The following is a 25,603-nucleotide window of genomic DNA, read 5'->3' on the forward strand; positions in this document are numbered from 1 at the left end:
AGGGGAATCCTTGGTGTGACTATAGGTCTAGCACTCCACCACACAGATAGAACATGGGGTTTTAGGTGGTCAGTGATCACAGAGGTAGGCCAAGAAGGTGAAGGCTGTTGTTTGTGTCTGTCAATTTAAGTTTTTGTTCTGTCTTTTTTTTATGGTTTCTTGTAAGCTTGATCTTATAATGAAAGGCAAGTAAATACACCTTCTGCCTTTTTGGGATCAATTGATTGAAGAAGACTATCACTTATGGCCCTCTCATACTACCCCTAGAAAACTCAATCAAATTTAATTATTATGGACAATTATGTGAATACTATTATTAACAACTGGGCCTGACTAGGATTAATCCTAAGCAATCTATAACTAGCTTTGTAACCTATCATATTTGTGAGATTGTCCAAACTTTCTATTGATATATATTAACTAATTAAAAGTAAATTATTGAAATAAAATATATCTGGAGCTGTTTTCAAGGCATTAAATAACCACAAGCTTAAATATATTTTAGAACATGATATAATAATAAATCCAGTACAAACCAGTATAAGGTGTGTTGTACAATATATCAATATGTGAAATAAATGCTTTCTGTAAATTTATTTTTGTACTTTTTTTTATTTGCTCCAAACTAAGTTTTAAATTAACCTTTGCTTACTAGGAGCCAGAAAAAGGTGTTACTGGTACCTATTGCTATTCCTGTATTCATTCGTGCTATTTTACTTTTTTCCATCAAACTGTCAAAGCAAAATGACAGCGGGCTAAGGTCTAAAATTTGTCAGAAAAATAAAGCATACATTAAATTGTTGACTGCACTGTAGTAATGAATATTTTTCCTGATGACCAGAAAGACCTTAAATGAATATCGATAACATTAAATGTTAGACAGATGGAGGAAACCTGTGATATTAACAGTCCTTTTCTGGTGCTCTTCTACAGTTTCATTAATTTTAGATTATTTTTCCAGAATTATTTCTACATTGTACAGGATTATTGTTACTTTGATATTTACATTATGGGTCTAAATCACAAGTGTTTCCATCTCATCTTCAATCCTACATATGTTACTCTATTTGGCGTAAAAGGTAATTAATTAAAAAGTACCCTTAACACATAAAATGCTAAGTCTACAGAACTGGCATATGTATAACAAAAAAGGTTGAAAATAATCACTGATCAATAATATCAGCATAGATTTTACATACTGAGAAAGAACCACGCATGGCCCAATTTTATGTCTAGTTCTAAAAAACATAGAAAAATGGAATTGGATTCTGTTAGAAAATTCACTATAAGAAACATTTACATTTATATTTATTTGGTTAGCAGATGCTTTTGTCCAAAGCAGCTTACAAAAAAGTTTAACATAACAGAGTAACATTTGTTTGGGGACTGTTGGGGAACAAGTGTTACAGGACAAGGATATAAAAGTGATTTCCAGAAATGAATAACTCAAAACAAAATCCAGTCAGGTCCATAAGTATTTCGACAGTGACACAATTTTAGTAATTGTGGCAATGTACACCACCACAATTTATCTCAAACAAAGCAATCAAGATTAAAGTATAGACTTTAGGCTTTAATTCAAGGAGTTTAACAAAATGAATTGTTTGAAATGTTTAGAAAAGACAGGCATTTTATACATAGACCCCTTATTTTCACAGGATCAAAAGTATTTGGAGAAACATAATCATAAATATAATGATCATTTTCAATCTTCTTCTTTCGGCTGCTCCCGTTAGGGGTTGCCACAGCGGATCATCTTCCATATCTTTCTGTCCTCTGCATCTTGTTCTGTTACACCCATCACCTGCATGTCCTCTCTCACCACATCCATAAACCTTCTCTTAGGCCTTCCTCTTTTTCTCTTCCTTGACAGCTCTATCCTTAGCATCCTTCTCCCAATATACTCAGCATCTCTCCTCTGCACATGTCCAAACCAATGCAATCTCGCTTCTCTGACTTTGTCTCTCAACCATCCAACTTGAGCAGACCTTCTAATGTACTCATTTCCAATCCTATCCATCCTTGTCACACCCAATGCAAATCTTAGCATCTTTAACTCTGCTACCTCAATATTTGGTTGAAAATCCTTTATAGTCAATGATTGCCTGAAGTATGGGACCCATGGCCATTTCCAAGTGCTGGGTTTCCATTTTAGTGATGCATTGCCAGTCCTTTACAGCAGCTGTCTTCAATTACTGTTTGTTCTTTGGGACTTTCTGCCATCAGTTTTGCCTTCAGCAAGTGAAATGCATGTCCAATTGGGTTGAGGTCAGTTGATTGATTTGGCCATTGAAGAATATTCTACTTTTTTGCTTTGGGTTTGCTTTTACATTATTGTTTGGCTCATTGTCCATCTGTAATTTCAAGTGTTGTTGTATCACTTTTGCATTATTTAGCTATAGTATACCTCTATATACTTCAGAATTCATCCTGCTATTTATCCTTATACTTATTTATCCTGCTACTTACTTACTTGCCAGCAGTCATATCACCAAATAACACTAGTGACTAACTTCCTTTGGCAGCCATGCAAGATCATGCCATAAAACTGCCTCAGATGATGTGTCTGGTATATATTAATCTTAGTTTCCTTTGTCCAAAGAAAACTGTTCCAGAGCTTGACAGACTTTTAAAATATATTTTCTGGCAAAGTTTAATTTGTTCTTCCTATGCTTGAGGTTTACCAGTGGTTTGTGACTTGTGGTAAACCCTCTGTCTTCACTTTCATGAAGTCTTCTTGATTGTAGACTTCGGCAGTGATAGGTCTGCCTCCTGGAGAGTGTTCCTCGTTTGGCTAAATGTTGTGAAGGGGTTTATCTTCACCATGTACAGAATTCCTCAATCATCCAGCACAGTTGTGCCTTCTGTGGTTTTCCAGACCTTCTGGAGCTGTTGAATTCACCAGTATATTCCTTCTTTTTAAGTAAATATCAAATGGTTGATTTGACCATTCCTTGTGTTTCTGCTGTCCATATAAGGGGTTTTTGTTTTGTTTTCTCAGCTTAAGATGAACTGTTCTTATTAGCATGGATAGCTCTTTGGACCTCATACTAAGAGTTCACAGTGACCACTTCCAAATGCAAATTCCACATTGGAATCAATTCCAGACCTTTTACCTGGGGTCGGGGGTGTTAATGTGGGGGGTTTTTGTTAAGTGAGGTTTTCAGAAAAATGGTTGCAAAGTCTATTTTGGTTTCAAATCATTTTGTGCAATACAGAGCCAGAGTTATGAAAATTGTGTCACTATCCAAATACTTAAGGACCTGACAGTATAAACGAGTTACAATTCCCAAATTTAAAAAACCTTATAGCTATTACTTATGCAGAGATTCACTAAACAAGACAGACCTCAAATCTTTTTTGAAGCAGCTCATTTCAATGGCATCACCTGAGGCTATTCATCAGCAGATCTGAAGGAACATTCGACCTCACAAGTGTCTCTCTCTCCCTCTATTTAAAGCTAAAGAAATGGTACAGAAATGAACCACCCCCTTCGAAATACTCCCATTTTTTTTAGCTTTACAGCCTTAAATGAAAACACACACAAAAAATATTTCTTCCCAGTTTTACTTACTCAGTCCAACCTATAACATCCAAGTGAAAGATATCACAGCTACAGTTCAGGAAAATTATAAAAAATCAAAAAAACATATATATATATATATATATATATATATATATATATATATATATTATATTATATTATATATATATATATATATATATATATATATATATTATATTATATTATATATATATATATATATATATATATATATATATATATATTATATTATATTATATATATATATATATATATATTATATTATATTATATTATATATATATATATATATATTATATTATATTATATTATATATATATATATATATATATATATATATATTATATTATATTATATTATATTATATATATATATATATATATATATATATATATATATATATATATATTATATTATATATATATATATATATATATTATATTATATATATATATATATATATATATATATATATAAAAAATTTTACACACACACACTATCACTGATTCATACTCCCCATAATCTCCTTCTTTCAATTCATGCATCCAAGCACTAAATGCAGGGGAAGCAGATTAAGATGTTTGGCTAACGTAGCATGCAAATATCTAGTATGGATATGCCGCAGTTAAAATATGGATTAATGCCAGCTCTCAAGTTAGAAGCACTTAGAAGGTCGATTGCCCAAAACAAACGAGTAGGGTTTCGGCTCACCAGTCCTTTGAGAGAGAAGGCAGTCAGCAGAAAGTAGGAAATGTTAGAAGCACAAATATAAAAACTAAAACGGTTATTTTCACTGAATAGCAGGCACTCTACTTTTGCTATTAGAAGATTAAAAATGAGATTTGGCGCCTGACAACTAAGCACAGATTTGCTTCTCTTAAGATTCCGAAATTAACATGTTGCAACATGTATATCAAATGCATGTAAAATTTTAAAACTATTTTCGTAGCACAGGCTTTACTATACCCTGTGGTTGACCTGCAAACCCATTCACCACTTGCTTCTGCTTTAAAGGAAAACACCTTGCAGCCCCGTAAAGTATTTGGTTTAAGAAGGTTAAGAAGATGGTTTAATTTAATTTTTAACCTCTATTACAGAGTACTGTTAACCCATCTTAAAGCATACTAACTTTTAAACTCACTCATATCAAGCTTACAAGTACATCTTTTTTTTACCTAATTTAAAAGCAAAGTTGCTCCTTCTTACCATATAGACACATTATGTAAGGCACTTACCCATACCTGGTGGTGAAACCAAACTGGTTTTATATATGTTGCTTTGATTTTTTTTATTCAAAACTTAAATTTTCAAAGTGATGTAAAACATGCAAAAATCCATATGATTTTAAAAGACAGAGCATAAGCAGAGTGCTAAAGTACAACGTTGTATGATTCTGACAGGCATTTCAGCTCACTATAGCCATTAAGTATCATGCCTATTCTGACAGTGGACACAACCTTAGACCACAGTACAGGCTTTTTCTTTAAGTTTGTCCATTTGCTCAAATCGATTAAGACATTTCTTGTGTAGGGATACATTCTGTGCATTGATATGTTTAAACATGCATTTGCAATCTGCAAACCGTTATCAAGGTTTTGCAGGCAAATAAGAATTCCTTCTTGACAACAGACACAATTTACCCTTCAATATAGACAGATAGACAATATTTTAAAATAATTTAAAATAGTGAATTTACTGAAGAAAACAAAAGGTTTTTGGACATGTTGCCCTATTGTGGACAAAATTCCTTTAAACCCCGAGGACATTTTTCAGCAATCTCCACCTGAGGGAAGAGGCTCCCCAAAATAAAGCCTTATTATTAATAATTTTTTCACTAAAACCTGACAGATAACTTCTAGAATCTGTTTTTGCATCAGATTTAAACATTCCTTTACTTAGAAGGTGCAGTTAAAATTGGGGAAAAAAATAGGAACTCAAAGTAATTTTTTTTCATATTTTTGTTTTCTGAGACAATATGCCTCATGTACAAGTAATGCCAGGGTGGTTTTTTCAGAATATCTGAGGTGTTCTCAGAGGTGTCAACTGTACCTGTCTAAAGTTTCACGTTGATAACACAAAGAAATAAATAGTTATAGCATTTGGTACTATCGTACAATAATGTGCTTGGATTTTTTTTGGATCAGAAGAATCTGCAGTAAATACTGATGTGTCAATTGTAGATATTTGCTGTTTTTTGTAAAGTAATATTCAAATCAGAAGAGCAGCGTTTCCCGGTTTTCAGCCTATAGCTTGTGTTTGCTGAGTCAGTGGGAAGGTTCATTATATTACTAAAATATGAAAAAGTTTCTGTTTTAACATTGTGTTTACACAGATTACTGTAGAAATGGAACACACATGAAATGCGTGTGTTCCAAATAACAATCTATTATTACTCTAAAACTCCATTTCACTCCCAGATAATCAATCAAGGCCTGAGCTGGGAGAAGTTCATGCACGTTCTAAGTCGGTGGGGGGATGGAATAGCTGGCTGCTGGCAGCTTGTCTTTATCAGCACATTTAGAGGACAAAAGACGCTGGCTGAGAGGTGTGAACAGATTTAAGAAGCGATTTAAGGTGGGACGGATCTACAAGTTTTTTCGTAGGCTCTGGTAATTCTAGTGTTAAGGCATATTGATTCATCTGATAGAAAGATTCTTTAAAAGTAATTGAATCACTGTTCACTTCAAAGCTTGTAATTGTCATTGTGCCTTGCCAAACACAGCATGTATCAGAAAAATTAGATGTTGATCTTTATATAGTCTTTTAACAAAATGTCTCTCCATCTCTTGGTCAAGTTTTCTGTGCCAAGTTAATACTAGAATCCCTGAAGCCTACGAAAAAACTAATAATCCTAGGCCACCTTAAATTCCTCTGTACCTCCTTATCAGCGTCTTTTGTTTTGCAAATGTGTCAAACAGCACAAGCAGTAAACAGCACTAACCCTAATTTGTTATTAAAGACTGCAAAATGGCAAATATTATCCCATTATATAAAAAGGGTGACTAGGCATATCCAAACAACTACAGGCCAGTAAACTTAACGTGCATCACAGGAAAATTAGTGGAAGGAATTATTAAGGACAAAATTGAGCATCGTCTTTTTCTGAACAGTTAGCATGAGTTCAGAATTATGCTGGAATTCTATGAGAAAGCAACAAAAGGGTATGATCAAAGTGGAGTGTATATTATTTATCTGGACTTTCAGGAAGCATCTGATAAGGTGTCACATGACAGGTTAGACATCAAACTAAAAGAAGTGGGAGTTCAGGATGATGTTTTTAGATGGGTGCAGAATTGGCTCTGCCACAGGTAGCAGAGGGTGTTGGTGCAAGGAACCTTATCGTAATTGTCTGATGTTAATAGTGGTGTTCCACAGGGGTCAGTGCTAGGGCCACTACTATTTTTAATACACATAAACAATATGGATAGAATATAAGTAACAAGCTGGTTAAAATTGTAGGTGATACCAAGACAGATGGATTGGCAGATATTCTGGAATCCTTTAAAATATTACAGAAGGACTTGAATAGCATAAAGGTTTGGGCAGATTTGTGGCAGATGAAGTTTAATGCTGGTAAATGTAAAGTTTTACACAGAGGAAGCAAAAATGTTAGGTTTGAATACACAATGGGAGGCCTGAAAAGCAAAAGTACACCTTATCAGAAGGATTTAGGAGTTGTAGTGGACTCTATGCTATCAACTTCCAGACGGTGTCCAGAAGCCATTATAAAGGATAATGGAATGTTAGGTTATATAGCACAATGTGTAGAGAACAAGTCCAAGGATGTTATGCTCAAGCTTTATGATGCACTGGTGAGGCCTCATCTAGAGTACTGTGTGCAGTTTTGGTCTCCAGGCTACAAAAAGAACATAGCAGTGCTAAAAAAAATCCACAGGGCTACAGGGGATAAATTATGTAGAAAGATTAAATGAGCTAAGCCTTTTCAGTTTAAGCAAAAGAAGATTAAGAGATGACATGACTGAAGTGTTTAAAATTATTAAGGGAATTAGTACAGAGGATGGAGACTGTTATTTTAAAAAGAGTTCATCAAGAACAAGGGGACACAGTTGGAAACATGTTAAGGGTAAATTTAGCACAAACATTAGGAAGTTTTTCTTTATACAGAGAACCATAGACACTTGGAATAAACAACCAAGTAGCATGATAGACAGTAAAACTTTAGGGAATTTCAAGTAAGAATAAAGTGGATAGGACTGGCGAGCTTTGTTTGGCTGAATGGCCCGTTCTGTTCTAGAGTGTTCTAATTTAAATCCTGTGAAATAGCCTGTGTCGTGTTGTTTTCAAAGTATCTTATATGATTGATAAGACTTTGTTAGTACTTAGCCTGTGTACAAATCCACAATTAGAATATTAATGGGGCGGGACCTTCAGTGTATTTGGCAGGCTGCATTACACTCACTAACATATTAAATATATGACTTTGGCTTTTACTACAATTATCACATTTTTGGGGTTATACTCAGTAACATTAGTTTGGCTTCAAAAATAAAACAACTGACACAACCTTCATTTTTACATATTCATAAATAGCAATGAAATATACAGTTTTTGCAGTGCCTTGTGCTTCAGAACACTAAATAAATTTTATTTGGGTATTAACTAATTGAGACGCCTATTTCATCACAAGTACAGGGATGCTAAATATCCTCTTTGTCGGACAAGTAAAACAGACACTTTGTCTGAAACCTGCCTCAATTTTTAATTGCTATACAGTATAGCTATTCTTAACACTGCCAGCATGCACAGTCCATAGTAACCATGAACTGTATAAACAGGTTAGAAAATTAATGGTTCCTTTAACAGATATCTGTAAATGAGCTTGATGCAATCAGAGAATGAATATAAAGACTCTGTTCATTTTTTAGGTGCATTCACATATAATGCGCAAAGCACTTCTTATAAAAAGCCTGCGTGTGTCATTCTGTCTATTTGTCTACCTGCATGCAGCAACTCGCCCATCATGGACTAATTTTGTTGAAATGTAGCACACTTTTACTTTAAAGAAATTTGTTGAGACAGTTAAACTTTTGTTGTGATATCTCAAATACATTGTGCTGTACAAAAAAAACGTCACTTCTCAGGAAATAAATGGAAGCAGAAACCAAATATACAAGCATATACAAGACTGAACTGATTGAATAATAACATCTGAAGATTTGTAAAGAACCAACATTATCAACCTGCAGCTAAATGGTATTTGAACTAATTAATAACATGGGAAAGGCAAAACTGCCCTAAGTAATGTAAAAATAGACAATGGTATCAGGAGGTGGGAGGTTGCGGTGGCTTAATCCCCTGATCTCTGGTGCCCAGTTCCTGATATTTTAGTTTCAGATATACATGAACATTCACATAAACCTATTGTGTACAATTCGTATTACCATTATACAATAAATCAGTTCACTTACAAGTTCTTACTTATTTATATAATTTAAACAAATTACTGTGTTTTAACTAATATTAATGGCTAGAAAGGGAACTTATCAATTCCTTTTCTCCTTTCATAGTGTAATATTGATATTATACTAGTATTGGTAGAATTTGTATTAATAGATATTTTTCAATTGCTAATTATTGGATACTATTCTATTGGATATAATTTTAAAAATGTTATGTTTAAAAAAATTGAATGACAGTTAGTCACTGACCCTCCACCAATAACACACATCAATCAATGCCATTTTCACATCACTTGAATTGGAATCTGCTGTGTGTGGAATCTATTGAGCCACAAGAAGCCTATTTATGCTCTATTTTTAACTCCACTGAAAGTGTTTTTAAAAAGCACATATTTAATGTAGTCTACTAACACATTTCTATTCAGTTATCGCTATTACTTTTGAGTATAACTCATTGTTACAAAACTATTTAATAAAGAAAAATCTAATGACATTTTTGGATCATTGGTATCGACTTACAAGAATAACTCACAAGAATAATGACAGCATTGCCAAACAGAGACAAAGTACATTGTGAATAGAAAAACTGTACTTTATAAGTTGAAGATTACCGGCAACAACAAATAGACATTTTATAGGATAGTTGCTAAAATTCAGAAATGTGCCGTCTCAAAAATTAGTATAGATTAAAATAGACTGAATTCAACAAAAACTACCTTCTGAGCTTTATGCCAATGCACAGATTCAAAACCTGGAACCTTGAGAAATGGAAAAAAATGTAATGTGGTGTGAAGATTCACCTTTGACTGTATTTATAACATCCAAGCAAATCTACATATGGAAAAAAGCAAAGAATGCCTTTAATCCACAATATCTATTGCCATCTGTTAAATATGATGAGAGATTTGATGAGATACCGTCTGGTATGGGAGCTGCTCTGCCAGCAGACGGAAATCACTACAGAGAGTGGTGAAGGCAGCAGACCACATCACGGGCAAGAGTCTCCCTGCCATTGAAGACATTTACCTCCATCGGTGCTTGCGTAAGACAAGCAGCATCATAAAGGACCACAGCTATCCATCACACCTGCTGTTCTCCTTGTCACCGTCTGGCAGATGATACAGGAGTCTGGCTGCTCGGACTACAAGACTTAAAAACAGTTTTTACCACCAGGCCATTCAACTCCTCAACAGCAACACCTGAACACTTACCGGTACATTATACCTACATTGCATTACATCTACATTGCACTACTCACGCACAAACTGTACCTGCACACACTCTGAATACTGACTGGAACATGCATCTGCACTTTATGGAATATGCATCTGTACTTATAAAACATTATCTGTGCAATAACTGTCATTTGTACTTGCTGCTCATTCAACTCATATTGCTCAATAACTTCTTCAAAACATACACATTTTATTTTGTATGGCTAGTCTATTTTTAACTTGTAATTTTTCAAAATTATTTTTTAACTTTATTGGATCTAGGCTGAGTGACTTGTTTTTCTCGTCATACACATTGCATTGTATGTTGACCCTGTGTTAACCTATATATAACAAATAAACCTAAACCTAAACCTAGATTTATAACGGCTTGAAGCGGGAGTTGTCTGATGAGTGCTCTAAATTTTTGTATAATCGAGAATGGATCTGAAACAATTTTATAGAATGAGGTGCACCTTACAGTACAGTGTTTTCACACGATGTCTTTTTCAGGATGATAATGCCCCCATACACATTATAAAACCCACTACATCCAATCTTATAGCTTTAATACCACTTTTTTCAATTTCATAATTTTTGGGGCATCACCACAAACTAGTTGAAACATATATTACAATGAACGTAATGATCAGTCAATTTCAAGACTTGTCGTAATTACCAGTACTATAATTTTGATCCTAATTATTTATTACAATATGGCAAGACACTGAAGAGGTTGTAGAGAAGGCAGCAGCCAAACTACTCATTGGAAAACTGCAGACAAAAAATCCATTGGATACATTTCCTGATTGTCAATGTGAAGCCTAGAGAAAAAAAAAACCCAAGAGAAAAAAAAAAACCCAAAAACCTTTGGTTTTCAAAACTCTTCTGATATATATCATCCGGTAATCTTTCTTTGCAAAGAGAATAAGGATTGTGTTTATAAATATTTAGATAACCCGGATCCTTGTTTAACCCAGACACCCCTCCCATTTACTGCAAAAAAAAAAAAAAAAAAGGTATAATGTCAGTTAAATTCGGGAAAAGAAAGTACCGGTAAATCTGGATACCACCACAAAATAATCAATAACAATAAGAAGATTGGGGAGATTCAGTTACAAAACTCACCTAATGAAACCCCTTCGTGAGATTATCTCAGCATGGCAGTCATTTACTGTGTCACCCTTAAGGCTGAGCTCTTCCCCTTTAACACAACGGTTTCCTAATAAATTAAAGAAATTAAAATATTTATTATACCGTTTAATTTATGTAGAATTTTTGTAAGCTATATATAAGATAATCAACAAAAAAATCCTTTTGAGGTATGTTTACTGGTATTAGTCTTTTGTGTGGGTACATACCAGTCCCAATGCTAACAACAGAACCCAGGGTCTCTACTCCCTTCTTCATCACAATAGCTGCCAGAATCATTCTGCCCAGCAAGCTATGCTGGATACGTGCTGTAAGAGAATTAAAACGCTGATGGCTGAGCATGGCAATTTGGTCATGTAATGTGCTGCCACTGACAGGAAGCTGTAACAAAAAAAGACAAAAATATTCAGTTATTGAAATATAAATTCAGTCATTTAAAAACTGGGTATCACAAAAGAAAATAAAGACCGGTTTGGGCCAAAGCTTGTATTTTTTGATCTATATATTGATTTACCTTCTGATACAACATGCTTAAAGATTTAAGAATTACCAATAAAAGGAAAATAAGTCCCATTTCTAAAATGCTTTCTAAGAAAAAATTAGGAGAGACAAAAAATGTTTTATTAATACATTATTTATGTTAATACATAATTTTCTCACTATATCAATAATTAAACATGTCTTTCAGGTCCTTTTAAACAGGTTATGGTGAGGAACAATGACACGGTCGAGATTTACAAATAATTTTCATCTTGAAGGTGATTTTTTTATGATTTAAAAATAAATATACTAACAGGTATGTAAGAGCTAAATGATATAGACAAAAATTCATACTTGGATTATGCTGCTACATATAAACTGCAACTGGATAAAATAAATCTCACAGGTAACCATTTAACATTTCCATAATATATGGTTTAAAACAAACTCATCTCAAAGAATGACTGGTGCTAACAGTTTAAGTACCTACCATGAGATATACATAAACTGAACCATACAAATACATCATTTTTTAACTGTTTAAAAAACTTCATTTTCACTTTATGCTGCGAGTATAGGCTGCAGGTCTTAGGACATTCTGTTAAAATAAATGTGTTCAGAATGAATAACTGAATGCTAAATAATTTTACAAAATAACTGAACCACATTATATTTATTAAAGATGTCTTAATAATTTACATGGATGTAGCAGGGTTCATCAATAATTTATTAATAATTTAGTTTAACAGTTTTCAAACTATTAGATTAATTTTCAGGGATCGCGAACAGTAAAGCAATACCTGAATCTTAACTACGGGAACATTTTTTAAAACTATTTCTTGTTCTTGTTGACAATTTAATTGTCAACACATACTGCAGAAAAAAAAACCTACATGGCAAATCCATATGTGTACACAAAACTTTTACTGGATGCGTAGGTATATATGTTTGGTCCCTCAATATCTCAATATCAATCGGTTAGGGGATTTTATTGTATATGTAAATAAGTATACAGTATATGTCCCGTATATCTGTATCCATCAGATACTACATACAGTCTATGTGATAGCTTGCTACTCCTTGGTGTACATAATTTACACTGTATCCTACATCATCCCTCAACATAAACTGCCCCTCATAATGTTTGGGACAAAATACACATTTTTCCTGATTTATCCCTCTGTTCTACAGTTTAAATAAATCAGACAACTCAGACGTGATTAAAGTGCACATTGCAGACTTTAATTTAAGGATACTTGCATTTTTGTAAGTCAGAGCATGTAGAAATAACACTTTTTGTATATGGTCCCTCCATTTCAGAGCACCATAATATTTGGGACAATTGGCGTCTGATTACTCAGGTGTGTTTCACTGCTTCATTAGTAAAGACATAAGATACATAGGCTTGCTTCTACCTAGAGACTATCTTTGAAGTCTGTAGTTGCAACTGTTCAATATAAGGACAACAGTTGTATCAATGAAAGTCAAACAAGCCATCATGAGGCTGAAAAAATGAGAATAAGACAATTAAAGACATCAGTAAAACTTTAGGATTACCTAAATCAACTGTCTGGAATATCATCAGAAGAAAATGCACTAGTGAGCTCAATAATCACAAAGGGACTGGTAGGCTAAGGAAGACTCCTTATGACAGCTGAGGAACAGTCTTCAGGAGACGGAGTTGGATGTGTCAGAGACTATGTTCTGCAGAAGACGTCATGTACAAAAATACAGAGGCCACATTGCAAGATGCACACCATTTCTATATGCTGAAAAGAAAACTTAAGGACACAGGCCCCAAAAACAAGCAGGAGCTGAAAATGGCTACATTGGTGGATTGTCAAAGCATCACCAGAGAAGACACTCAGCACCCGGTGATGTCTATGAATCAGAGACTTGAAGTGCCTAGTGCTTTTTATCTTTCTTAATTTCGGTAAAGTGTGCCAATTTATCTTTTTCCTCCATTCTTCAAACTTTAAATTATGCGATTCAATTGCAACAAGCAAAACCTGTTAATTTTCACCCAGTTTTACCGATCAGTGTTCAGGTATGCAGCTCAAGTTGCTATCCTTCCATCATGAACTTGAATCTCACTTTCAAGACATTACGGAACTGAAACACAGGCTTTACAGTTTTCTTTTGCCTTGTGCTGTTGATGTGGATAATGTTGCAGATGTCTTGCAAAGTAAATTCACCAAAGTTTCTTTGTTATATTTCTACTGACTGTAAAGGATTTGTTCCCAAGGCTTAGGAAATATGTTGTGCACATTGTACCATTTTCTGGTAGCACACAATTGTAAGCAATTCTTTTCACAAATAGAAATATAGAAGCTTCTTGTATTAAAAGACAAAACTTTTTGCAACAAATGAATGGTTGCAATGATTAGCATCTCAGTTGATATTAACAGTTTCTCCAGAAATAAGTAGTTCAATGTTCATGACTAGAACAATGTCACAGGGAAATCACTTTACAACATTACTTTTAATAAACGGTTTTATAATTACCGTATTTTTCGGACCATAAGACGCACTTGACCATAAGACGCACCCAGTTTTTAGAGCAGGAAAACAAGAAAAAAATATTCTGAACCAAATAGTACCGATATACTAAAATATTTATTAGAATATAGCAAAATATGGTAATATTTAACAGCGTAAACTCAACAGTGGTGTTAACCCCTTAACCGCCCTCTGCCGGATATATCTGGCATCGTTGCGTTATTGCTAACGCCTTACTGCCGGAAGTATCCGGCACATTTGCCTGTGGTTATATGAATGCCTGGCGCGTAGTATAACTGACAGTTTGGCGTGGGTATTATTACTACGTTGTATTTCGACAACTCTGCTGTTGTATTGGCCGCTCACGTGACGTGATTCGAAAGTGAAAGCTGTGAATATGGCAAAACGTAAACTGACTTCAAGTGAGGTTTTGCAGGCGATTTTGGACAATAATTCTGATCATGATTGTAGCAGTTCTGAAGAAGATTTTAGCGACAATGATGATCAGCAACATGCGCTGCATGATACTGTGAATGACGACGCATCGGATGAAGGCGATGAGTGGGTGTATCCCCAGCATCTCAACAGGACTGCTGCCCGTTATCTGAGCCAGATAAGAAAGATCCAAACCGTGACTGCTTGTTCAAGCTACGTCCTTTGATTGACCATTTATTTGAAACATTTCAGCACGTATTTCAGCAGGTAAATACTGCTTGAATAAATGTAAAGTAAAAAAACGAAATTTGTTCAGATTTCTCCTGGCATGGGGAATATTTAGGGAGTTGGCGGTTAAAGGGTTAAGAACCATCATCACTTCCATTAACAAATGAGGAAAGACTTAAGAGGCTCAAGCACTTGTCTAGTTTTCTGGAAACCCCAAAAACTCATCATCGCTAGTGTCAGAATTTATAAAGCTCAGTTGCTCACAATCACTTATATCACTTTCTTCATATATGATATTATCTACAGTTCCATCTAAGACATTGCTAATGCCACATTTTTTGAATGATCGTGCAACGATATCCTCCTTCACTGACTGCCATGATGTTTTAACCCATTCACAAACTTGAGTGATAGTGGGCCTCTTCATTCATCCAGTAGGAGTCAGATCATGATTCCCAGCAGCCATCCATTTGTTCCACTGTTCTCTCATAAAGACTTTAAATGGTTTGTTGATTGAAACGTCGAGAGGTTGCAACTGGCTGGTAAGACCCCCAGGAATTACAGCTAGATGAGTCTTCACCTCTTTAAATCTGTTTTTTGTTGTTTCGCTAATATGTGCTCTGAACTGGTCAAGCACTAATAAAGCAGATTTTTTCAGAAGCCCTCCAGGACGTTTGGACCACACTTTTTCAATCCATACTTTCATTCCATTTTCATCCATCCATCCTTTTTCATGAACATGCACAACAACTCCTCGTGGAATAACATCTTTTGGAAAGGTTTTCCTTTTGAAAATGAGCATCGGTGGCAATTTGGTGCCGTCAGCACAGCAGGACAACACAGCAGTGTAATGTGTTTTCTCATGTCCTGAGGTTTTCACAGTTATTGTTTTGGCACCTTTGAGATCAACCATCTTATTAAATGGCACATCAAAGGTTAGCGGGACTTCATCCATATTCCCAATCTGGTCAATTGGAAAATCATTTTTTTTCCTAGCATTAATTACAAATTTATGAAAAGACAGAATCAATTCATATTCTTGTGGCATTTTTTGTGCAATTCTTGTTTTGGTGCGCATAGCAAGGCCGCTTCTCTTCATAAATCTGTAGCACCATGATGGTGAGCCAGTAAAATCCTTAATGCCTTTCTCTACAGCAATGCGTTTGGCTTCATAGATGATCTTTTTTGTAGAAACTGAGAAGCCCATATTCTGGTGACGTGTGATTCATTCTTTCATGTCCATTTCTAACTGTGGCCATTTTGAAACATGCCCACGAAAAGTGTGTTTACCGGTAGTTTTGTCAAATTTTTGCAGCTGATCCTCCTGTTTCCTCCACTCTCTTTATTTTTTCAGTTGGAGGTGGCCCAAAATGTCTCTCCGCTGCTCTGTTTCCATGTTCTTTTGCATATTTTACTGCCTCCAATTTAAACGGAATTTTATATGCTAATCTTCTCGTCTCCTGCTGTCTCCTGCCATGATGGGCTCCTTGCCTGCCTGTCAGGGGGTTCTATTCAATAAGGGCATGCACAAAAAGGCGAGCTTCAAAAGGGCGACCTCAATTGGGCGCAGCGAATAAAGACAAACGCAACAAAATTATTACAGAAAATTTATTAGATAAAGGCAATGATTGAACGTATAAAAAGGCGAAAGCAAGAATATTAAAATGCCGCGCTCAATCGAGGTCGCCCTTTTGAAGCTCGCCTTTATTTACTATTTATTAGATAAAGGCAATGATTGAACGTATAAAAAGGCGAAAGCAAGAATATTAAAATGCCGCGCTCAATCGAGGTCGCCCTTTTGAAGCTCGCCTTTATTTACGCGCGCCTTTATTCGCCGCACCCAATTGAGGTTGCCCTTTTGAAGCTCGCCTTTTTGTGCGCGCCCTTATTGAAGGATACCGTCTGTCAGGGCACTGTGCGGCATCATATAGTCCCGGCTGGCCAATCAAGAGGCCGACTGAACGAACCCGTGCTCCGCCGAATGGAGCAGGTGACAAGGCGGACAGCGGCTCCACAGATGGGTGAGTAGCGTGAGCAGTAACTATGCAGTGCATAGATGCTGATCATGCCTTTATTTTGTTTTGTAAGTGCTGCTGGTTAGTGCCCTTTAAAAAAGCACCTAGGCAGGGCTTTTTTTTATTTTTATTTTTTTTAAGATACCACTGTACATTTGTTTTTTGTTTAAACACATTTTGTTGTATTATTACGGTACCTAGAACACTTCTGGTGATGGAATTGAATCCTCCTGTCTGGACCTGTCTTTGATGATCTGATCCTGTCAGTCAGTCAATCAGTGTCTCTCACACACACACACACACACACACACACACACACACACACACACACACACACACACATACACACACACACACACACACAGGGGAGGCGTGAGCTGTGCTGATCATTTGACCTGAATGAATGACTGACTGACCATTGAGACTCCAGGAGGCGGGAAATGCAGTGCTCTCACGAACACAGCTGCAACAAGCTGGACATGGAGCAGCACATTAGTACCAGCACAGTAAGAAGCGGGCGGAGGGAGAAAGGGAGACGACTGTCACAGGCTGTCATGGTTTTAATAATCTTTTATTTTCCCAGGTACCGGTACATTAAGTCCTTCCCCCTCCCCGCCGTCATCGCCATCGAGGTCATCCGACTCCTACTGTTGGCGGACGCTATCCTTTCACGTTATTTGATGCAGGGGGTGTGGCGTGTCTGAGAGTGGTGGGCAGGCATTGCCTCGGCGCCTGTCCGTACGCCATCGCTGATTGAGCAACTCTGGCTACGAGGGGCGGGGAGGTCTGACATCACCTCCAGCACCTGATTGGTTTGGTGTGTCCAAGAGTGGTGGATGGGCATTCCCTCGGCGCCCGTCCGTATGGCGTTGCTGATTGAGCGGCTGTGGCTATGAGGGGCGGGAAGGGCTGACATCACCTCCAGCACCTGAACTGTAAATTGTAAGTACCGTAAGCGATAGTAAGCAAACGCAGCAGCGGGCGACAGCGCATGGGACACCACGGGCAAACAAATACAGTCGACCCTTGATATACGACTGGCCTGACATGCAAACAACTTGATTTATGACCAAAATTTTTGTTTCATGACCAACATCTTGCGTTACGACCCGAATGTGGTCACGTGTATCCGCTTGTGAGATTGTAAACAAATAGCCGAGAGTGTTCATAAGCGTCAGTCATAATTTCGGTCAGTGCAGTGATTTATATCATTTATTTCGATATTTGATAAGGAAGGAAGAGAAGCTAACGAAGGTAAAGAAAGCGATCACAATCGAAACGAAGGACATTGTGCGGAAATATGAGAGTGGTGTTTGTGTGACCGATCTTGCTAATATGTACAGCATGTCGAAATCCACCATCTCGACAATTTTACAAAGAAAAGATTTGTATAAGGAGGCTACTTCCAAACAATAACCACCTTCCATTTCATTCTCCTCCTCCTCCCTTCCTGCAGCCCAAAGATGTCAAATTAAATGGTGAGTACAGTATGGAATTGTTGTTTCTGGTACGCTAGGCACTTTTTATAACTTTTTGGTTAGTACGTTAGAAAAATTATTGGTGTTTTGGTAAATTATGCACATTATACAACCCTTTTTTATTATGAAAAGGTTAAGTAAGTGTTGCTGTGGGAGGTTCGGAATGCATTATGGGTATTTCCATTATTTCTTAAGGGAAAAATAGTCTTGACTTACAACCAACTTGAGGTACAACCAGCCCTCGTGAACGAATTGAGTTCCTAAGTCAAGGGTCCACTGTATCCTTTTACAACAGCCTTGCTGGACAGCATTCGGACTATTAGACGCACCCTCATTTTCCCCCCACTTTTGAGGAAAAAAAAGTGCGTCTTATGGTACGGAAAATACAGTAAACATTTTTCTTTGAAGAACTATTTTTAAAATTAATGCTAGTCAATAACACATGTGGTAGATTACCTGGATTCAAAGTCAACACCTAGATTTTATATATTGCCACATGTAAGTTCTAATTGACAATTCAGCCTACCACAAAAAATGCACAGCGGGCACTGTATGAACAAATGCATTGTGTATGCGCAAGAATATTGAAGTGAAAATGAACACTGAAAATTTCATTTGATTTAAGTTAACTTTGCTGTTTTCAGAAATGAGCACACCTGATATGCTATTCAGTGGTAATCACACTACAACAAAATTCATGAAGGAGCAACAATTTTTCCAAAATAAAACCTCCTATGTTTCTCATCTAGAAATAAGCATTTTATTGTGAATGACTGAATAATTTTTTGCAGTTCCCTTTCATTTTTTACTTTAATGGACTGAATGTGATGCATTTGGTATGGTGAATTCAAATGCTTTATTATTTCAATTTGATTTTGTTTGCTGTAGGTAGGCAGTAATACATTGTATGATTGTTTTTGTTGTTGATTTTCATAAAAGGCAATGTCATTTTCATTCATTCAGCCACTGCTGCAAGGGGAATCAGCAGAAAAGTCAGACAAAGTTTTTACTCAGAACATAGTTTATTGGACAGTATTTAGTTAATCCATCCATCCATCCTCTTCTGTTTATTCGAGGTCAGGTCGCAGGGGCAGCAGCTTGAGCAGAGATGCCCAGACTTCCCTCTCCCTGGCCACTTCTTCTAGCACTTCCGGGAGAATCCTGAGGCATTCCTAGGCCAGCCGGGAGACATAGTCCCTCCAGCGTGTCCTAGGTCTTCCCCGGGGCCTCCTCCCGGTTGGAAGTGCCCAGAACACCTCACCAGGGAGGCGTCCAGGAGGCATCCTGATCAGATGCCCAAGCCACCTCATCTGACTCCTCTCGATGCGGAGGAGCAGTGGCTCTACTCTGAGCTGAGTATTTAGTTAATCCCAAAACTAAAATCCAACATTTGCTTACATAAAGATACTGCTAGTCAATACTTTCAAAACTGGAGGCCTATAGGGAAGAATGGAGTGGGAATTCCTCGCAATTAGCTGACACCTCTGCAATACATGATTTTAGAATCAGTACACATTATGATGTGTGAGGGCTTAACTATTTCTATGGACTGAAATCAAATTTTTTACTACTTAATAATTTACTTTCTTGTGTCTACTACAGCTTTTCTCAAATAGCTTTAGACTAGGACATTTATAGAATATATATATATATATATAAAAAGTAACAATGTTGTATCTCTTCTTTGCCTGCTACAGTTTTTCAGTGTTACAAATAATTTTCAGAATGCTCTAATTTTAATCTACAATGTCTTTCTCAAGTACACAACAATCTAATGTCTAAAATAAGAACAAAGAAAAGACATACAACATTGTTATTTTCTCAAGAAAGCATTTTAAAACTGGTTTCATTGTTTTTGATGTTACTGAAACCAAAGTGTGCTACTTAAATTACACACACACTCTCACCTCAGGTATAAATTCTCCTGTGCGAGCTGCCTTTTCTGCTTCCCCAATGAGTACTCTTAGTGCTGCATCTGCTGCTTCCTGTTTCCCTTGCTTCTTGTTGTTTGCACTGACTGGGGGAAACCAACGGCCTCCTACTTTTGCCTGATATGTGAATCTACAAAAAAAAAAAAAAAATTAACTGAAAGGTGTGAAAGTAATGCATAATGACAGTAGAAAAGATACACCATTAGAAGAATTTAATTTACAATATGTGAAATTTCAAAAGATTACTCTTTAGAAACTGGACTATAGAATATTCCACTATGAAATACTCCATAATCCAGTCAATGGCGGTGAATTATCATATTTAAAATTTTTGCCAAAGAAATGTTTTTGAAAATAAATTTCATCATGGCAGTCCTTGAACACAGAACTAAAAACATTCTGGATCAATATCAGTCATTGGTTATATAACAAAAAGTACTACTAATAGTAGTGCTGGGCGGTATGCCAGTTCATACCGAAAACCATTTTCTATTTTTGTTATGATATGGATTTTTCTAATAACACAACATCGGTTTAAATTGGCTAAACAACGTTCTGAACGTGGCGCAGCAGGAAACTGTTTAAGGGGGGACCTTTTTCACTGCTACACCGCTAAACAGATACAACGGAGTACATGCGTTAGTGGAAGTGTTGCACTGGGGCTCTTTTTCATTGCTACACCGCTAAATAGGCATGCAACAATGGACAGAAAATGGGCAGAGAACATTCTGAAACTGAAGCTGTAGCAGACGTAAAGTTGAATATGATGACATAGAAGAACTTTTGCCGAAAAAAAGGAGTCACGTCCGTTGCCTGGAGATACTTTGATTTTAAAAGGTCGGACATGGATCATTATGTTCAAATCTGTGAATACTGTTTCTATACTACTGAATAATACTGCAAGCCAAGTTGTACTTGTTTTATTTTTTTTCAATACAGTGTAATGTACCTGGGTACTGCGTAATAGTGTGACGACATGTTGACTTTATTCTCGACATTTCTACTTGATTCTCGCTGTTTATGTCAAGATTAAAGTAGACATGTTGAATTTGTTCTCGTAATTTGTCATTAAAGTAGAACATCGTAAACTAAACTTCACGTAAAATGATTATGTAATTTACTAGATTTTCTCAAACCCCGTAATAAGTTATGTAGCACTCTAAATGCTTTGTGCTAAGTGTTCCCCGAGCCATGTTAAATTGGTACGTGCTTCTTAAACTGACTTTCTCTTGTACTGAGGAGGTGCGGCAGCAATCGCCGCACAGAATACATTCACGTCATGATATTCCTGCTCCCTGAACATTTAGAATGCTAAGATAAATACTGATATCATTTTCATGATGAAATGCATTAAAGCATGTATTAATCATTTGGGGCACAATGGCGTGGAGGATGCACTGCTGCCTCGCAGCAAGGGGGTCCCGGGTGTTCCTGCCTTGAATTTGCATGGTTTTCTGGTGGGTTTACTCGGCGTGCTTCAGTTTCCTTTCAAAGTCATGTAGGATGTGGGGTTTTGTTATGCTACAGTGCATCCAGAAAATATTCACATACCGCATCACTTTTTCCACCTTTGGTTATGTTACAGCCTTATTCCAAGAATTCATTTTTTTTCCTCAGAATTTTGCACACAACACCCCATAAATGACAACGTGAAAAAAGTTTACTTGAGGTTTTTGCAAATTTATTAAAAATAAAAAAACTGAGAAATCACATGTACATAAGTATTCACAGCCTTTGCTCAATACTTTGTCAATGCAGCTTTGGCAGCAATTATAGCCTCAAGTCTTTTTGAATATTATGCCACAAGCTTGGCACACCTATGCTTGACCAGTTTCGCCCATTCCTCTTTGCAGCACCTCTCAAGCTCCATCAGGTTGGATGGGAAGTGTCGGTGCACAGCCATTTTAAGATCTCTCCAGAGATGGTTCAATCGGATTCAAGTCTGGGCTCTGGCTGGGCCACTCAAGGACAATCACGGAGTTGTCCTGAAGCCACTCCTTTGATATCTTGGCTGTGTGCTTGGGGTCGTGTCCTGCTGAAAGATGAACTGGTCGCCCCAGTCTGAGGTCAAGAGCGCTCTGGAGCAGGTTTTCATCCAGGATGTCTCTGTACTTGCTGCAGTCATCTTTCCCTTTATCCTGACTAGTCTCCCAGTTCCTGCCGCTGAAAAACATCCCCACATCATGATGCGGCCACCACCATGCTTCACTGTAGGGATGGTGCCAGGTTTCCTCCAAATGTGATGCCTGGCATTCACACCCAAAGAGTTCAATCTTTGTTCTCATCAGACCAGAGAATTTTTCTTCTCATGGTCTGAGTGTCCTTCAGGTGCCTTTTGGCAAACTCCAGGCGGGCTGCCATGTGCCTTTTGCTAAGGAGTGGCTCCGTCTGGCCACTCTACCATACAGGCCTGATTGGTGGATTACTGCAGAAATGGTTGTCCTCTGGAAGGTTCTCCTCTCTCCACAGAGGACCTCTGGAGCTCTGACAGAGTGACAATCGGGTTCTCGGACACCTCCCTGACTAAGGTCCTTCTCCCCCGATCACTCAGTTTAGATGGCCAGCCAGCTCTAGGAAGAGTCCTGGTGGTTCGAACTTCTTCCACTTACGGATGATGGAGGCCATTGTGCTCATTGGGACCTTCAAAGCAGCAGAAATTTTTCTGTAACCTTCCCAGATTTGTGCCTCGAGACAATCCTGTCTCGCAGGTCTACAGACAATTCCTTTGACTTCATGCTTGGTTTGTGCTCTGACATGAACTGTCAACTGTGGGACCTTATATAGACAGGTGTGTGCCTTTCTAAATCATGTCCAGTCAACTGAATTTACCACAGGTGGACTCCAATTAAGCTGCAGAAAACATCTCAAGGATGATCAGGGGAAACAGGATGCACCTGAGCTCAATTTTGAGCTTCACGGCAAAGGCTGTGAATACTTATGTACATGTGCTTTCTCAATTTTTTTATTTTTAATAAATTTGCAAAAACCTCAAGTAAACTTTTTTAATGTTGTCATTATGGGGTGCTGTGTGTAGAATTCTGAGGAAAAAAAATGAATTTAATCCATTTTGGAATAAGGCTGTAACATAACAAAATGTGGAAAAAGTGATGCGCTGTGAATACTTTCCGGATGCACTGTATATTGACCCTGCTAGTGTATGTTTTGCTCGTATTCACCCTGCGATGTGTTGGCTCTCAGGATTTGCTCCTGCCTCACATACAATGCTTGCTGGGATGAGAGCAACCCTGAATGGATGGCATAATTAACATGTATAATGAAGATTTTTTTTTTAAAGTTCTGAACACTCTGTTGTCTAAGTTTATAACTCGTTTTAATTTCACAAAGACGTTTAGCGTGTGGTGATTGGTTAGGTGGAGAAAGAAAAAGGAAGGGTAGGAGCTGAGGGTTTGGTACGTCAGACGGACAGCACGCATGCAATAAAGAAAGCCCACTCAGAAGAACATCCATTGAATTCTGTGTTTGTGTTTCTGATCTCCAGATCACAAACCCAACATTTACACAATATTTAAGTTAAACCTGTGCGATACCCATTCATACATCCAGTTTTTTGGAGCTTCATCACACGTGCTATAAAGTTCTCTACACTGAACGTACACCTGGGACCCATTACTGCAAGGGAGCAGCACTACCGCGACACTACCGTGCATGTTTAATACCTGCTTTAATGCATTTTATCCTGAAAATGATATCAAGTATTTATCTTAGCATTCTAAATTTTCAGAGAGCAGGAATATCATGAAGTGAATGTATTCGGTGTGCACATAAATGAGGGACTTATGTGGACACATAACACCTCATCACTAATCAAGAAAGCACAGCAGAGACTACACTTCCTGAGGCGGCTGAAGCGAGCAAGTCTTCCCCCTTCCATCCTCACCATGTTCTACAGAGGCACCATTGAGACTGTTCTGACCAGCTGCATCACTGTCTGGTATGGCAGCTGCTCAACATATCTGACCGCAAGTGCCTGCAAAGGATAGTGAAGACAGCACAGAACATTATTGGGGGTGCCTCTCCCTTCACTACAGGACATATTTTACAAATGCAGTGTCCGCAAGGCCTGCAGCATTGTGCAGGACCCCTTACACCCCTCACATGGATTTTTCACACTTCTGCCATCCAGAGAAGATACTACAGCATCAAAGCCAGATCTGCCAGGCTGCAGGAGAGTTTTTACCCCCAAGCTGTTAGACTCCTTAACACCAGGCTGCCCCGTTACATCATCCACACTGCCTCAACCACCTCTAAAAACAGAACTTTCATACACACGAGCCACTGTCCTGCAAAGACGAGTGTGCAGGTAGAGAAAATCTCATACTGACCTTAAGTATTTTGACACTCTTGTTATCCTTCTGCTGTGAAACATTCTGACCTGTCATTGTTTTACACATGTCTTAAACAACTATATCATACACTGCTAATTTCTGTATTATCTAAATCTATTATTTATTTATATTACATATCTTACACATCAGTATTGCTGCTACTTCTTTGTCTTGTCCTTTGCACAATGTCTTGTCTTGTTTGTGTTTTAATTTTAAATTTAAATTTTAATTCTATTTTTAATTTATTATTTGCACGTCATGTTGTTACACTGGGGACCCTGAGCTTTGCAATTTTCTCTATCTGTATATACTTGTATATGGTTGAGATGACAATAAAGTTCACTTTGACTATTCTGTGCGGCGATCGCTGCCAGCGCCTCCTCTTAGTGCGGAGGAAGTCAGTTTAATGCACAGTGATTAACAACTGGGTTGGGGAACACAACACAAAGCATTTAATGTGCTACATTAAATTATGACGGGGTTTGAGAAAATCTAGCAAATTAAACATTGATTTTAGGATGAAATTTAGTTTACGACATTCTACTTTAATTATAAAATAAACCATGAGAATAAAGTGGAAATGTCGACTTTAATCTCGACATAAGCGTCAAGATTAAAGTGGAAATGTCGAGAATAAAGTCAACATGCCGACTTTATTCTCGACATATAGTTTCTTTTTCTCTTCCCTGTGTCCATATTTTTTTTCTTCACTGTGGCCCTAATACGATTCCGTAGGGCTATACCACAAATAGCATTATAAATGCAAGTTTCAGTTTTATTATTTATGTATATAGCCTTGCTTGAAGCAAGGTCATATTAATGCAATTTGCCTAAATGATGGTTC

At 37.1% G+C, this 25,603-nt stretch overlaps 1 protein-coding gene across 7 annotated transcripts in view; it reads right to left on the reverse strand.

The window, feature by feature from the left end:
- The window catches only part of adar (adenosine deaminase RNA specific), a 166,390-nt gene that overhangs the window by 27,575 nt on the left and 113,212 nt on the right, over positions 1–25,603 (reverse strand). For 2 of the 7 annotated variants that reach the window (XM_051923242.1, XM_051923247.1), the window contains 2 exons: positions 11,557–11,728; positions 11,324–11,417 (listed from right to left, as the gene is read on the reverse strand). The exons of 3 other annotated variants lie outside the window; for them this stretch is intronic. In XM_051923242.1, coding sequence (XP_051779202.1) covers positions 11,324–11,417; positions 11,557–11,728 — 266 coding nt within the window. Of the gene's footprint in view, positions 1–11,323; positions 11,418–11,556; positions 11,729–20,389; positions 20,544–25,603 lie in introns of all 7 variants that reach the window. 2 more of the 7 variants (XM_051923243.1, XM_051923244.1) reach the window with 2 other exon arrangements.

This window comes from Erpetoichthys calabaricus, chromosome 2 (genome assembly GCF_900747795.2).
Source record: "Erpetoichthys calabaricus chromosome 2, fErpCal1.3, whole genome shotgun sequence".
Classification (NCBI taxonomy): Eukaryota; Metazoa; Chordata; class Cladistia; order Polypteriformes; family Polypteridae; genus Erpetoichthys; species Erpetoichthys calabaricus.